At 40.0% G+C, this 17,046-nt stretch overlaps 1 protein-coding gene and 1 long non-coding RNA gene across 11 annotated transcripts in view; one reads left to right on the forward strand and one right to left on the reverse strand.

Annotated features, from left to right (window-relative positions):
* agrn (agrin) overlaps positions 1–17,046 on the forward strand; it is a 440,494-nt gene that overhangs the window by 402,580 nt on the left and 20,868 nt on the right. For 6 of the 10 annotated variants that reach the window (XM_028022576.1, XM_028022603.1, XM_028022641.1 and 3 more), the window contains 5 exons: positions 6,706–6,796; positions 7,040–7,204; positions 7,304–7,412; positions 9,870–9,881; positions 16,768–16,884. In XM_028022576.1, coding sequence (XP_027878377.1) covers positions 6,706–6,796; positions 7,040–7,204; positions 7,304–7,412; positions 9,870–9,881; positions 16,768–16,884 — 494 coding nt within the window. The remainder of the gene's footprint in view (positions 1–6,705; positions 6,797–7,039; positions 7,205–7,303; positions 7,413–9,869; positions 9,882–16,767; positions 16,885–17,046) is intronic. The other 4 variants (XM_028022587.1, XM_028022622.1, XM_028022650.1 and 1 more) reach the window with 1 other exon arrangement.
* Positions 68–5,034, reverse strand: LOC114148040 (uncharacterized). The gene is made up of 3 exons (XR_003596184.1): positions 3,498–5,034; positions 287–3,410; positions 68–201 (listed from the first exon to the last, which is right to left on the reverse strand). It is a non-coding gene; the product is annotated as an uncharacterized LOC114148040 (long non-coding RNA).

Genomic DNA, 17,046 nt, shown 5'->3' on the forward strand with positions numbered 1-17,046 from the left:
CAATCAGCAAAAGTATTGCGAGGTAATGCAAATGTTTTGCGAGGGAACGCAAAAGAAAAAAAAATCCCCATGTCCCCTAGGGGGCTCCATATTAACCCACCCTCACAAGCACTACAGAAGAAAAAACAATCCTAACTGGGCAGACTAACAAAAAGAAAAAAAAAACAAACGCTGAAAGGACAGCAGGAGGCAGTGCAAAAACTGTAAAACAAAAACACAAAATTACTGAATGCTTATTAAATTATTTTAATCAAATCAACTTAAAACACATTAAAACACTGCCTACCTGCATTGCATAAATCAACACTCTCAGATCAAACCTTGATGTAGCCGATCTGGTGCAACTCTAGCAAATAAAAACAATATATAAACATACAATTCATTCGGATTAAAAGGACCAATGTGTAAAACCTACCTGCGGCATCGAACAACCACGCCCAGGTAACGCTACCACCCGAACACCAATGCAGTCCTGTATAAAAACACCATATCAGCACAACTTACTTAAAAGAATCACTTTAAAACGGTTTCCTCCAACCCACCACAGCCAGCAAACAGCGTGGGCCCAACACACAGCTGGTGAGATCCTAATCTCAACCGATCATCAGGTTTAGATTGATCCCACCCTAAAAGTAGACGGGTTATACAACATTTTATGTCTGAACTAAATTTAAGAGATATAAGGTGAATACAGAATGCAACAAAGAAAGAATATTCATGCCACTCAACTACTCATAATAGCTATAGCCGTATAGATTATTTTGTAATTTCAAACTCTTTGGTTACCAGAATTAAGAGTTGTGCCTACAAAAGCATATTGATCTCCGACCACTCACTATGCATGCTTAAATTTTCACCCTTAATTGCGTTTAGATGTAATCCTATTTGGCAATTAAAACCTCACTGGTTGCAAATGCCCCAAATTTCTGAAATATATTGAGATAAATATTAATGATTACTTTAGCCTTAATAAATCTGAGACTACAGCATCTATTGGGTCAGATGATAAGCTACACAAAAAATAAAGCTAATTGAACTATCATGGAGATGCTAAAACTTGAAGAACAAATAAAAGAGACTGAGCTTGAGATAAATCTAAAGGGTTCTAAAGAAAAGCAACAAGAACTGCTAATATTGAGAGCAAAATATGACAAACTATCTACTAACAAAGCTTCATCAGAGATGTTCAGATTGAAACAATTTTACTACGATCAGGGAAATTACAACTGCAAATGAAAACACTACTGATCCTCAAAAAATGAATGATCTCTTTAAAGATTATTACTCAAAATTTTATACATCTAAAGGGCACATACCACAAGCATCACTTGACTCCTTTCTTAATTCTATAAACATCCCCACTTAGTGAAAAGCTAAATCAGAACTGGATATGCCAATATCTACCGATGAACTCTCAAATGCAATAGATAAATTAAAATCAGGAAAATCATCTGGTCCAGATGGGATTCCTTTGGACCTATATAAAATATTTAAAAACAAATTACTGCATCCCCTCTATGATATGCTATTGGAAAGTTATACCATTAAAGAATTACCTCCTTCCTTGCGAAATGCGATCATAACAGTTCTACCTAAACCTGGGAAATCTCCCACTAGATGCGAATCCCTCCGACCAATCTCACTTATAAACTCTGATGCCAAAATAATATCTAAAGTTCTAGCAATCAAGCTTGAGAAATTTTTACCATCCCTTTCTGACCCTGATCAGAACGGATTTATAAAGGGGCGGCAAGCTCACCATGGTATCCGTCGTGTACTGAATATAATTCATGCTAAATATGAACATCCCAATACAGCTTTGCTTTCACTTGATGCAGAAAAAGCATTCGATAGAGTGGAACATAATTATCTCTACAAAGTTCTCTCTCAATTCGGTTTCGGTAGTTATTTCATAAAATAATTTATAATAAACCCTCTGCCTCAGTTATAAATAATATCATTGTATCTAAATCATTTAATCTAGCTAGGGGTACAAGTCAAGGCTGTCCCCTCTCAACCCTCCTCTTTGTTCTGGGAATTGAGCCATTGGCTATTGCCATAAGGAATAATCAAAACATACATGGTGTCAGAATACAAAATATTGAATCTAAAATTGGACTATTTGCCAATGATATTATTTTAATGTTGTCCAATCTAAATTGCTCAATCCCCCAACTACTTAAAACTATCAATGAGTTTAGTTATATTTCCGGTTATAAACTCAATGAATCTAAATCCGCCATCCTATTTTAAAAACAGGCTGAAAGAAATAATCCTCCAATTCACACAACATTTCAGGTGGCAAAAGAAAGACAGCCTTACTTAGGCATAAAAATTACTCCAAACATGGATGATCTGCTTCGGGCAAACTACACACTGGTGGTTAATTCAATAATGGAATCACTTGATAGATGGTCTACCTTACCTATATCTATGATTGGCCGAATAAATACTCTCAAAGTCTCCCTAAATGCCTATATCTTTTCCAAACCATCCCTTTTAATCCTCCCGACGGTTTTTTTTACAAAAATTCAAACAATCCTAAATAACTTCATTTGGAACAACAGACGAGCCAGATTATGTTTATCATTATTATATCTTCTGTATGACAGAGGAGGGCTAGGTGTGCCAAATTTCAAGTGGTGTTATTGGGCTGCTCAGCTCTCTAGTGCATCCTGCTGGTTTTCAGCAACTGCTCCGTTGTGGGTAAATATAGAAAATATAAAAAACACTCCCTTAACCCTAAATTCATATCTATACTCAAGGAAATGCAAAGAGTTATTAAATAATACTTCAAACCCATTTGTTAAAAACACTGTCTGTCATGTTTGGATCTAGTTTTTTAACCCACATGCAGAGAACGACAGGAGTAAAGAAATCAGTAGTATAATGTTTATTGAATACAATTGAGCAAAATAAGATGGTTCAGGGTCTTTCCAGGAGGGGGGCAGGGTCACGGAGTCGCTGGCACAATGAAGGACAACAGATAAAACGTTGAGTTCAAGGTTGTAGGAAATGAGAGCTACACGGGTACTACTGGAACGATCTTACTTGTATTGTCGAATAATGACTGCTGGGAGAGGGTAGGCTGTAGGCTCGGGGTTCGTCTCCTATTTTGCAGGTCCTGGGAGGTGATCTGGATTCCAGAGTACTGCTCGATGGGGGTGGTTCCGGGTTGCTACATGGAGGCTGCAGTGGAGGACGTACAGGTAGATCCAGGCGTGGAGGGAGGCAGAGGAGCGGTCCTACTGCTAACTGGCAGGTCCTGGTTCGGCTTGAGATCCAACTGAGGAGATTGAAGAGGGACTCGGACAACCAGTGGGTATTCACCACGGCGTCACGAGGATGGGTTATCCAAAGGGCCAGAACGAGATCTTTACGAGGAGATCACACGGCGTCGCTAGGAACACCTGGGAACAGGAAGGCAACAAAGGATTACTTAGAGAGGATTCGCTGGGAGAAAACACAGAGAGTAACTCAGGGTAGGCTCAAGATACCATCACTGGCAAACACTCAGGCGAAGAAGTGCAGTCAGTCCGCTCCTCTTAAACCTCAGGATGATTAGATGATGACCAACAGGTGTCCTGCCCGGGAGGCAGCCTCTGGCGCTATCCGGTGGACAACCAACGGAACCACAGACGAACAAAAAGGAAAAGAAAACCCCAAAAAGGACAAAAAAACCCCCGATACTTAACACTATCCGAGTACGGTATGATGTACATAAATTCAAAAATGAAATACCAACACAATCCCAATTATCCCTGATCTGGGGCAACTTGACATTTGAACCAGGTAGGTTCAAAGACATGGGTTTTAAAACATGGTATGCTAAAGGTTTATGCAAAATGTCAGATTTATTTGATAAAGGGATTATGATGAGTTTTGAAGATTTGAAACAGAAATTTGACATTCCAACTAAACATTTTTTTAAGTTTATGCAAATCAGAAGTTTTGTCTTGGGTACTCAAAAGTCTCTAACTTTACCTATTCTTACTTCTATAGAAGAACTGGCAACAAATTACCATTTGAAGAAGGGCCTAATATCCCGCTTTTATAACATCATGAAAGGCAGTATCCCAGACATCCTCAGAGCACAAAAGACTGGCCTGGTGAAGACTTGAAATGTAATATATCAGTAGAGGAATGGCAGAGGGCCTGTTTGAAGGCACAGACACAATCTATTAATACTCATTTTAAGTTAATCCAATACAAATGGTTGATGAGAACATATGTCACTCCAACATTACTAAATAAATTTCATTCCAACGTCCCGGACACATGTGCTACATGTGGAGATAAAGGCAATTTGATTCACTGCCTTTGGGAATGTCCTGAGATTCAGAATTTTTGGAAGGAGGTTTTGGATAAAATTTCACGTATGGTTGGTACTAAACTTAATCCCTGTCCTAGGTTGTGTATCTTAGGAATTTTTCCCACTCAAACTCAAATAAGCAAGGTTGATCAAAAGTCCATAATTTACTGTTTGGTACAGGCTAAATATAGTATAGCCAGGTCCTGGAAATCTGTAACCAGACCTCAATTAAAGACTTGGATGTCTACATTATCGAGCTCTCTTGCCTTGGAGAAACTCACCTTTATGATTAAGGGTAAATATTGTGTGTTCAAAAAGATATGGGAAAAAATGTTGCTATTCTTGGAAAATATAAATACTCATAATGATGACTGACTGAATGCACTCTAGCTAATTTTGCTTATGTTTATATTCTTATAGTGTCTGTAAGTCTGTTATCTTCATGTTAATTCCAAATGTACTCACTTGCTCAAAAAATGTACGAAAATGAAACACTGATGTCGGGATGCCTAGAACCAGGAGGACGATGCCATCACCTCATACCAGCTTGTGGACTTTGATTAAATCTCTTGGACTAAGTCTCAACTTACACCCCTGAGATAACAAACTTAAAGTACTCTGTCTCACTGCTATCAACTAATGTTTGTCACCTTGAATGTTTAAGTTGTTAATGTGTTTTCTTTTGGTTTTATTAGGTGTTTTGTGTTTTTGTGAGTTACTTGTCTGTGTGTCTCTTTTGAAATATAAAAGACAATAAACAGATTTTGGAAAAGAGAAAAAAAAAGAAAAAAACATTTCATTCATTCATATTAGCTGACATAAGCCAAAAAAACAGAATTGTTATTTTTCATCAATTAATACTTGTGTCAATTTATTCTAGGCATTTGGAATCTGTACTTCTGGATTCAGCTAGTAAGCCTGTTCTGGGATTGATTGGTGTTGGCTCTGTCCTTCACTAGGGGGCTTCACCAATTAGAATCATTACAACGTCCCAACAGTTTTACTGCAAAACTGCTGTAAGATACTTGAGAAAGAGAGAGAGAAACGCTTTGTTCCTCTTAAAGCGTCTAAAGCTGATGAGTCACCAGAAGATGCAGCTTCACCGTCCATCATGGATCAGGTTTTGTCTGCCATGTTGGTTCCTAATGCCAGAGAAATCCAGCAGTGGGAATCTATACTTCATTGTCCAGTTGGGTTTTTATTGTCAGTGTACATTTTGTAAGTGGATCAATATACACCATTGGACTTTAAGAAGTAAAAATGTGAGCTTTGGTTCCTTTGGTACTGCCTGTCTTGGTTTATTGGGTTTTGAGGGCTTTGCTGCAATTACTAAGGATATAACCCTTTCCTAAAGTATAAATAAGAGATGCCCCAGAGCATAAACATTGACCTCAGTGAAAAAGGTTCATTTTGCTCATTAATCCGACATTTTAGCTAACGGTTGCATCGAAAAACTTCTGCTTATCTAACTTTTTTCTTCTTCTTTTTCTTCTGCTCGGTGCCGATGTGTGCTTTCCTGACACTGGCTGACCTCATGTGTCTTATTGATCCTGGTATTGGGCCGAGCAAATGGGTGAAGAGGAGAAAAAAACCACCCACCCACACACGCACACCCACACACCCCCACACGCTTACACACACACACACACTGCTTGAGAAAGTAAATTGTGAGCCTCTTTTCTCGCTCCAGTGGAGTTTAGTTTAGCAAAGAATTTAGTTTGTTCCTATTTTTGCCTCTCATTTCCATGGTTAGTGCCATCATAATTAGCAGTCTTCTGCACAATAGCTAATTAGCTTTGTCATCTCAGTCTTCCTCCCCCAGTCTGACTCAACTTTGCTAATCCCAGCCAATTACAAATAAAAGCTGCCTTACCAGCTGCAAAGGTATCTGCATGTTTAGGAAATGGCGTGGCGCTGAATGACGGTGTTTTTTTAAACACCTCCCTCCCCCTTCGGGTGACACGTGAATGATTTTTAATGTCAGGCCACTTGTCAGAAGATGGCTCGGTGCCTGTCTTAATGAGTCCAGACAGCCAGGCGGAGGCACGTCGCAAAAACATGAATTTGCAAAAAGGCCTGCCAGAACACAATAGCTCCATTATTTCCCAAGGTCCCAGATGTGTGTTAAACTCTCCATGTCTGCAGAGCTCTTTGTCATCTGGTGGCATGCTAAGTAATCGCTCTCGCATGAGTATTTCAGGATTTTTGTTTTCTTGTCTTTTTTTTATCTCTGTAGAGAGAAAGTCTTAATCCCAGGGGCTACACGCACACACAAATCCATCTCTGACAGGTTTCCCTCAAAGATGTGCCAACTATCCCTGAATTTAAATTCTGCCGCCAACAGAAGGAGGGCAGGTTGTAGGTTTGACTCTTTGCGTCTATTTGTTTTACAGTGGCTGAGCGGAGAGGCGTTTACATGCCTCTGTTCAGCGGAGACTCATACCTGGAGCTCAAGGGGCTTCATCTCTACGGGCATGATCTACGGTAAGTCCCGTGTCTCAGTGTGAAATCTGTACGGCATTAGATGAATATTACGGATAACACTGAACATGGTGTAGTTTTCATAGTTCCAACAGCTCTGTGCCTGGGGCAGAGAAGGAGCTCATGCTTCTTTAAGGCTGAGCTGAATTCATAATGAAGATTACACAACTAACCTTGCTTAGGCTGCAGCATCTTGGTAGCTCTACAGTGTGTGTTGACATGGATGTGTCTGTTCCTTATATGCAGTCAAAAGTTCAGCATGATGCTGGTTCTCATGGCCAATGACTCCAACGGTCTGATCTTCTACAACGGACAGAAGTCTGATGGAAAGGGAGACTTCATCTCTCTGTCCCTGAGCAACGGCTACTTAGAGTTTCGCTACGATCTGGGAAAGGGACCGGCTATTATCAGGTCCTGTCACTTCAACAGAAAAACATCTGCAGCATATCAATGTTTAGAATATAAGGAGGCTGCTTTCTGACGTCCAGTGTGTGTCTTTGTGTCATTCAGGAGTAGGGACCAGATGCAGCTGAAGGTGTGGAACACCATCAAGCTGGAGCGCTCCCTCCGCAAAGGCGAGATCCGGTTGAACGAGAAAGCAACTTCAGGAGAGTCACCGGTAAGAAACAGCAAGCTAACTGAGCAGCCAATCAGCATGCAGGACCATTGGGCATGTGCTTAGCCATGCTTCTGCCATGCATACTCATCTGTGTGCTTCAACCCATCAATGCCATTCTTGGCTTTTTGCTGCTTCTGTTTTTAATTTGCAGTGCTACTGTTAGGCACAATGCCATTTCCTAGCAGTTAATATATCAATATGTACAATATTCTAGTTACAAAGGTCTGCTTGATGCAGAATTTAAAAGGTGTTTCATTCTCTGGATTCACTCTCAGCAAGGCAGTTAGATATTTGATTTCTCTTAATCCATAGTGACATCAGGGCAACATTAATATGCCCAGATACATATGTCACATAAACCTAGTTTGTTTCTCTGTAAATGGACTATAATGCTGGACCAGACCAGACAGCAGTGACTGCAGCACAAATGGAAAGCAGACATGCCTCAGCGTTTGAGGAAGTTTAAATAGTTTGTTACATTTATGATGTAATTTGAACTGAAAACATCAGACTTTCAGCTTTCTTCCTCCACTATGAACCATGATTCAAGTAATCAATTATTTTAAAGATGATTCTGATGATTAATCAGGTAAAAAATATGATTCTTAATTTAACCCCTTAAACTGATTTTATACAATATTAGAAAAACAATAAAGGATACAAATAAACAAATAACCCAATTTCTTTTGTAAATAATAAACATTTTTGCCTATATTGCAATAACAGTTTTCCTTTAGTGTTTAATTGATCATTTGTTGCAAATGATGCATTTCTGATTAAAAAATCTTTCTAACATGAACATGTGAAAAGCTCATCACTTTCTGCTAGATTAAATATCAACAGATTATGGCTAATCTGATTATTCTCTGGATTAACTGATTAATAATTGGATCACAAAAGCTGCTTAATAGTTAATATTTTAATACAACTTGAACCAGGTTAAACTAAAACTAAGCCACCTGAAGGATTCTGGGTAAAACATGTTGGTTTTTCATTTTTAGAGTGAAATGTTTCTATTTTTGTTATAGTTTTGTTTAATTACCTCTCTGAGTGTTTTATCTGAGTCTCTATGCTAAAGTTAACAATTAATTGATCGGCAAATTAGTTGACGATCATTTCAATAATCGATTCATCATGATTAATCATTTCATTCACACAAGCAGAGTACTGTTGTTAGCGCAACGCATTGAGCACTAACATGTGAATAAGTTTGAGTTTCTGATCAGCTGAAAGTTTCTCTGTTTGTCTGAGGGAAGGAAAGGCCTCAGTGGTCGGCTGACTCAGATCTGAGAGCTTTACCTCTCTGGCTGCTTAGCTCGCTCGTCTCCAACAGATAAAACTGTTGTGATACAGAAAAACCCAGAGCAGCCTTTACTGCTGGTTTACAGTCAATTTGGTCAAATTGTGCCTTTGCAGCTGCGTCTGGGGGAGAGGAGGCAGATAAGGGAGAGATATCAGCAGCAACAGAGGCATAATGACATTTTTGAGTTCATCTCCTAGACCAATAAACAGGTAGCAGCCTCTAAATAAAGGTGATCTAATCGCTGGATAAGTCTCTAAGTCTTCCAATTAGATTAAAGAGTGCAGATTGTGATTATGAACACTCTCTCTGTCAGCTCTGTAGTCTTCTACACTTTAAAAGATTCTCAGTTTTTTTGTTTTTCTCCTCCACCGTCTCTCCTCCAAAAATCAGCGTGGTAATCGTGTTTTACTCCAGCAACATGGGCAGAAAATCTTATTAAAAGAAAAGAGTAAGGAGAAGCAAGGATGTGTGTTTGCAGGGGAAACAGGAGACACCCGGGATGAGCTGAGAGCTATAGAGAAAACACACATGATGCATACACATTTCTGCTTTGCTGGGAGTAATCATCATATCAAAGAGCGCCCAGGCTGCCGCAGTAATGAAACCCAAACTTTCAAAAGGTACGGAGAGGAGAAATCTAAATCTACTCCTCTTATTTAATGGCGGCAGTCAGTGAAGAGGCGGGCTTAAGAGGCACTATTTGCAGTCATTCATCCATGAAGTTTTTTTTTATTTATTCCTTTCATTTTTTCCTTATGCATGGCCACTTTAGACAGCTTCTTATTTACACAGCTGCTTTATTGTATATCTGTTAAAACAGTGGTGTTCAAAGTAGCCACAAAATTCATCAAATTAAAAATGCAAAATTTGGTTTATTTATTGTGATATTATCAAAATCATTTGAATGGCCACAAATGGCCCCTGAGCCACACATTGAACACCCCTGTTGCAGTATGCGTTCCTCATGTTTTGTTGTCTTTATGTTGGTTTTCTGTGCTATATTTGGACGCTCTGGTAGATGCTTGTGAGGTGATGGTGAATGTTTCTCTACCCTGCATGCCTCTGTGAGCACAAACACGTAGTGGTCTCCCCTTCCAATAACGCTCTTCTTCCATATTTTCTTCCTTCTCTATGATGTGCTCTCTGGATATCAGAAATCACGCAAGGTAATGAGACAAGTCTCACTCACACCTTATCTCCTGTTTCATTTCAGCCACTCACCAGTCTCTCACTCCTCCCATCCCTCCAATAAAAAATCCAATAAAAGAAAAGTCTGCAGCTTTGAAACTACCACTTCTGAGTGAAAACTTTACCGTTTCAGAAGCCTACATGCCACACAGCGGCGGAGATGAGATGCTCTTGAAGAGCATGGTTTGGGTTTCATCTCGGTCCATCTGCTGCGGGGGCGGGAAGGCGGGTGGCAGAGAGAGAGAAAGAGAGAGGCAGTCATTCTCTCGATGGCCATTGTTTAAAAGCAACAGAGACATCTTCATTAGCGCGGCGTGGGCAGGGGGGATCACAGCGTGCTGCGTGGCTGTGGCAACGGCGAGAACAAGGAGGATGTATACGGACGGCAAGGTGCTAAGCCAAACCCGCCTGTTCGCTCGTCATTTGTTCTCGCTTCTGTTGGACGCAGGAACAATCCGCCATAGTGACAGGACGTTGCTCCGACTTTGACCTGCAGAAACCAACACACACCCAAATAATACACACCTAAACAACACACACTCAAACTCATACCGCATCACCCAAAGAGCCATGCCAAACACATCCATCCCACTGTCCCTGTTCAGCGGGTGTAAATTGTCCCCCATTTTTAGAAAACACTGAACACAAGCTGCCCTTTTCCCTGAAGAATGACTGTAAATCGCACAACCTTTAGAGTTTTAGAAAGGTTCATGAAAATCACAGCAGCAGGTAGAGTAATTGCAAGGTATTAATGACCCTTGACCTTTTTCAGTGTTATGTAACAATCACAAACTACAATGTAGTTTAAAAGGATTTGATGGACTAATACAGAGTACTGCTTAAGTGTGAAACGTAAGAAAAATGAAACCTAGTTTTACTTTGAGGGCTCACATTTATATTCAGACCCCTTTAATGCATTTCCCCGTGTTAAAATAAAAAATATGTTAATCACACCTCTTAAATTTTGTTCACATAGATATTCTTGTATGTGAACTTTGCTTTCTCAAGAGACTTTTCTGAATGTCAAATGTTTGAGTTATGCCCAGACATCTTCAGTGACTTGAGGCAGGTCAGGCTACTGGTTACTAGCAGTTTTGCATCAGTCAGAGGTAAGTGTAAAATTATCTGCATTCGTTTTTGCCGCTGCCTCACTTCTGTTGGCGGTGCCCTATGTGCAAAAAACCTTCATGTGTGTTAAGGCTGTTTGCAGTGTGAGAAGCACAAAACCTTAATTCATATAAATAAAGGCCTTAAAATGTCTTGAATGCCAAGAGCTACAAACGAGACTCAAAGATGTTATAATTTCTATTCTTAACTGTAAAACAGCAGAATCCCAGAACCAGCTCCTGTATCTGTAGTTTTATTTGACCTTTTGCATTAAAAAGCAGTGTTGTATAAAGTACTGAAATCTCAGAGTCAAGTAAAAGTACAAGTACCTCTCCAAAATATGACTTTGGTAAAAGTCCAAGTCACTGACTGAAATGTTACTTGAGTTAAAGTCTTAAAGTATCTGAAACTTCTTGTACTTAAGTATGGAAATTACTGTAAAAATGGATGTACTCAAGTAATGTAATGAAAAGTACAAGTAAAAAGTAAAACAAAGCAAATGCAGTTTGAATGACATTTTTTATATTTTGGTAAACTTGTCAAATACACTTAAAATAATGTACACAACCAAGTGCAGGCAAAATTAAACCTGCTAATAGATATACCTGCAGGCATCATTTAGTTAAGAAAATTAGGTGCTTTATCTATAGCACAAGGTTAACTTAACCTGCTTTACAACTGAACCAGCTTCTTAGTAAACCCTCCAGGACAGAAAATACAAAGTTTTTGTAAACCTTAAGTTTTCCCTTCAAGTAAGGTCAGTGCTGAAAATGAGAAAAATAAATAGTACAGAAAATGCGGCCAACATGAAGAAAAAGAGCTGTTACGATTACTCTACTTCACAAATCAGTGAATCAGTCAATGCTACAGTCAGTAGGTGGTGCACACAACTGGTCATTATGCAAAAGAAAAAAAGAATTGGGAGGGAAATGCAGCTTATTGGCATCTGTAAACCTGGTTATGAACTTGCATGCCTTTCTTATATTCGTTAAATTTAGTCTAAATTGCTATCGCTATGGTTTCTGTCCCCCCTTGAACAGAGGAGTCTAGGTAGCCTGATACAGTCAACATTAGGCCTAAGCTAAATACACCACGTGTGGAACTGAAACAATGCCAAACAAAGTTAATTTATGGTCAACGTTTCACAATACAGTAGTGTCTAGTGACCAAGCTATAGTTACTGAAACAGGAGGATTATAACCATTTCATAAGAAGTTACCTCGATGTGTTTCTTCAAGTGGGACGGGGAGTTTTTGTAAGATAGAATTTCAACATCTTTTTGGCAGGAATAACATAAACTGTATGCACTACGACGAATCTTTAACACCCACGAAAGAGTATATTGTGTTTAAATAAGGCCATGGGCTCTCATCACCAGCTGGTGGTTCCCCTGGAGCCGTGTCCGACGTAGTTGCAGTCGTTGTGGTCTCCGTCTCCTCCTCCATGTGGCTGCTGCTGATTGCGAGACTTGCTTTGTGTTTAATGGGAGAAGCGAAACAGGTGTATCTTATTGGAGGTGATGAACAAGCCCAGGCAAGTAGGCTACGGACTTTGTTCGGTAGCCTACTTGCTACTTGCTAATCAGTAGGTGGGGTCAAAACACTTTGTTTCTCTCTCTCGCTTTTTTGTAACGAGTAACTAAACCACACATTGAAAATGTATCGGAGTAAAAGTACGCAATTAAGTTCGGAAATATAGTGAAGTAAAAGTGAAAGTCATCAAAAATTTTCATACTCGAGGAACGTATGAAGTACTCCAAAATATACTTAAGTAAAGTAGTGTTGTATAAAGTACTGAAATCTCAGAGTCAAGTAAAAGTACAAGTACCTCTCCAAAATATGACTTTGGTAAAAGTCGAAGTCACTGACTGAAATGTTACTTGAGTTAAAGTCTTAAAGTATCTGAAACTTCTTGTACTTAAGTATGGAAATTACTGTAAAAATGGATGTACTCAAGTAATGTAATGAAAAGTACAAGTAAAAAGTAAAACAAAGCAAATGCAGTTTGAATGACATTTTTTATATTTTGGTAAACTTGTCAAATACACTTAAAATAATGTACCCAACCAAGTGCAGGCAAAATTAAACCTGCTAATAGATATACCTGCAGGCATCATTTAGTTAAGAAAATTAGGTGCTTTATCTATAGCACAAGGTTAACTTAACCTGCTTTACAACTGAACCAGCTTCTTAGTAAACCCTCCAGGACAGAAAATACAAAGTTTTTGTAAGCCTTAAGTTTTCCCTTCAAGTAAGGTCAGTGCTGAAAATGAGAAAAATAAATAGTACAGAAAATGCGGCCAACATGAAGAAAAAGAGCTGTTACGATTACTCTACTTCACAAATCAGTGAATCAGTCAATGCTACAGTCAGTAGGTGGTGCACACAACTGGTCATTATGCAAAAGAAAAAAAGAATTGGGAGGGAAATGCAGCTTATTGGCATCTGTAAACCTGGTTTTGAACTTGCATGCCTTTCTTATATTCGTTAAATTTAGTCTAAATTGCTATCGCTATGGCTTCTGTCCCCCTTGAACAGAGGAGTCTAGGTAGCCTGCTACAGTCAACATTAGGCCTAAGCTAAATACACCACGTATGGAACTGAAACAATGCCAAACAAAGTTCATTTATGGTCAACGTTTCACAATACAGTAGTGTCTAGTGACCAAGCTATAGTTACTGAAACAGGAGGATTATAACCATTTCATAAGAAGTTACCTCGATGTGTTTCTTCAAGTGGGACGGGGAGTTTTTGTAAGATAGAATTTCAACATCTTTTTGGCAGGAATAACATAAACTGTATGCACTACGACGAATCTTTAACACCCACGAAAGAGTATATTGTGTTTAAATAAGGCCATGGGCTCTCATCACCAGCTGGTGGTTCCCCTGGAGCCGTGTCCGACGTAGTTGCAGTCGTTGTGGTCTCCGTCTCCTCCTCCATGTGGCTGCTGCTGATTGCGAGACTTGCTTTGTGTTTAATGGGAGAAGCGAAACAGGTGTATCTTATTGGAGGTGATGAACAAGCCCAGGCAAGTAGGCTACGGACTTTGTTCGGTAGCCTACTTGCTACTTGCTAATCAGTAGGTGGGGTCAAAACACTTTGTTTCTCTCTCTCGCTTTTTTGTAACGAGTAACTAAACCACACATTGAAAATGTATCGGAGTAAAAGTACGCAATTAAGTTCGGAAATATAGTGAAGTAAAAGTGAAAGTCATCAAAAATTTTCATACTCCAGGAAAGTATGAAGTACTCCAAAATATACTTAAGTAAAGTAGTGAAGTATTTTTACTTCGTTACTATACAACACTGTTAAAAAGGTTTTAAGAAGTCTTACATGTGACTTTCTGAGACCTGCAGATCACCTGGTTGATGCAGAATTAGATTATAAAACATTGCTGGCTTGGCTCACCTTCAATCTATCATCTGGAAGCAGAACTGCAAACCATGTCCATGGTGGTTCTTGAGGAGCAGCAGAGTCCCCACTCAGGTGGAAGAATCAGTTAACATGATAACAGTCACATGTGTACCTCACATAGTTTACCATAGTTGATGAGAAGATGGAGCTGAACGCAATGTAACTCTGGAAGAAAAGCTGCTAGTTCCTGAAAAGACTAAAAAACTTTGGGCGGAGGTTCAACTTCCAGCAGGACTCTAAAGACGAAACCAGCTCAAAACACAATGGGTTTAGATTTCAGCCTGTATGTGTGAAAAGCTGATAGAGATTAGCAAATACTACGAAAGAGGGCTGAAATCAAAAGGATCAAAAACTTTACGAATTTAGTTGTGAAAGATTTTGAAAACTATTATTGTCCTTCCCCCACCCTGTGTTGCTCCATGACAGTAGATTCCAGGAAAGACACTGATACGTGTGGATGGAGTGGGGGAGAGTCGGCTCTCTGTCAGACACTCTGCCTTAGGTGACCAAGTCTGGCCAACATGTGGTGGGAACTTTTGACAAAGTCTGAACAAATGGATGAGAATCCGTCTGCTGCAGCCAGGGTTCAGGTGTTTGGACCCGGCCAGACCTCGCTGTCTCCTGCACTCTGAATCGCTGCCTGAATAAAAGCCCACCACACCAGCTTCCCTGTTTATTTGCCCTTTTCCATCGTCCTCTGTTCCCCCACTTCCAAGTCATTAACTCCATCTTACCCTTTCTGGCAGTTACCATCATACAAAATGAATAAAGACCATTAATGACCCATCTTTGAAGTGAGCCTGCCCTTCTGTCTAATCTGAATCGCTGGCCCCAAATCTCTGACTGAGAGAATCAGATTTCATGGCCGTGACACGCAGATGAATGGCAATTAATTTGACTCCACTGTCATCTGTTGGAAAAGTCGGCGCTTCTAATCAGCTATTCATTAGAGAGGTCTGCAAAGACCTATCCCTATCACAAGAGCAGCCTGCTCTTAATTTTCTTTTGTTGTCCATTTTCTGGCTCATGGAGGATAATTGATCACTCAAAAGTCGCTTATTTGGTGTGAAGTGTTTCAGCATTAGTGGAAGGCATGAAAATGCCACTAGAGTTCCTGCTGATTCACTATCTTTACCTCCTGGGCCACGGAGCCACGGAGGCCTGATAAAAGTATACATACACTCCTACAATAATTTTCTTACACTGCAGCCATCAACGTTCGTGCATTTTATTGAGATTTATGTGATAGACCCACACAAAATAGTTCCTAATTATGATACAGTTACACTCGGTAGTGAAATGTGACCCACGTCTGGATTCTTCTGATCTTATCACCCCAAAAAGATCCGATATGTTCCACTTCCGTAGGTTTTACTAAATCAGATATCTATCCAACTGTTTTCAAAGTCTGAACAATCATGTTGCAATTTTTCCGGCTTTGCATCATTGATGAGAGACATGCATCATTCTGAAGCCAGGCGTGTTAAATTCAGACATAAACAATAGCTGAACATTATGAACTTATGATAATGTCTTTGTCACTGCAGTGCATCATCCAAACTGACGCTTCACAAAAGGCCTTCGCTGTTAGCTCTCCTTCACCAGCTTCCTTCAGCTTGTGATGTTGAATAACTTCAGAATAAACTTTAAAATGGCTCCATAGACGGCGGCGGCCATAACAGAGCGCTGCTGTGTGACGTCAGCGCTCTTCTGGACATGCGGGTCGCTTTGAGCCACTTAGCCAATGGATCAGATCTGACTGCGGTCGCAAAACCTCCAAAAAATAATTGGAATTGAGCATCAAGACCTGCTGTGTGAGCATAACCTAAAAGAAACAGAGAAACAGTCAGAGCATAGTGACTCTGGAGCAGGTGCAGAGACATGCAGCTCAGGTAGGAGAGCCAGCTATCAGTCATGAAGATGCTCTGAACATTTTCATTTTACATGCAGAACATTTTGAGTTGTCTCATTGCTGAACATGGTGGTGGTGTGGGAACTGTTCAGCAGTTCTGCAAACAGTTGATTATTTTTCAGTTTTTACCAAATTATGTATCATTTTACCTTCGCTACACAACTACATGCTACCCTGTGTTACTGATGAAATCCCAGTAAGTTACATTGACGTGTTTAGAATCTGACAACGTTTCTAAAAGAAATCCAGGTTGTGTGAAAACTTGTCACAGGCCCTGGGTTTCCACCACATATCGCAGCCCTTAAGTCTTTTTCTGGAAATAGCGAACTCCTGACTGGGTATATAAGTGATTCAAATGGAAATGAATCTTCTCTGTCAGTTCTGTCTCACCTTCTGAAATCTCGGTTGTGTTCCGTCTGTTTTCAACAGAACAAGCACACAGATCTCAACCTGAAAGAGTCGCTGTTCGTCGGCGGCGCTCCCGATTACAGCAAACTAGCAAGAGTTGCTGCACTCACAGAGGGATTCAAGGGAACCATCCAGAAGGTAAAATAAGAAAGGTTTGACGATCTGCTGCTCAATGCACCCTCTGACTCCTGTGAACTGCAGTGAAATGCAGTGAAATGCAGTGACTCTTGAGGCTGGCAGTGAACCGCGGTGGAGTCAGACCAGAAGGTTTCAGCTGTCAGACCACAGCGGTCTGATTTT

The sequence above is a fragment of the Xiphophorus couchianus genome, chromosome 1 (genome assembly GCF_001444195.1).
Source record: "Xiphophorus couchianus chromosome 1, X_couchianus-1.0, whole genome shotgun sequence".
Classification (NCBI taxonomy): Eukaryota; Metazoa; Chordata; class Actinopteri; order Cyprinodontiformes; family Poeciliidae; genus Xiphophorus; species Xiphophorus couchianus.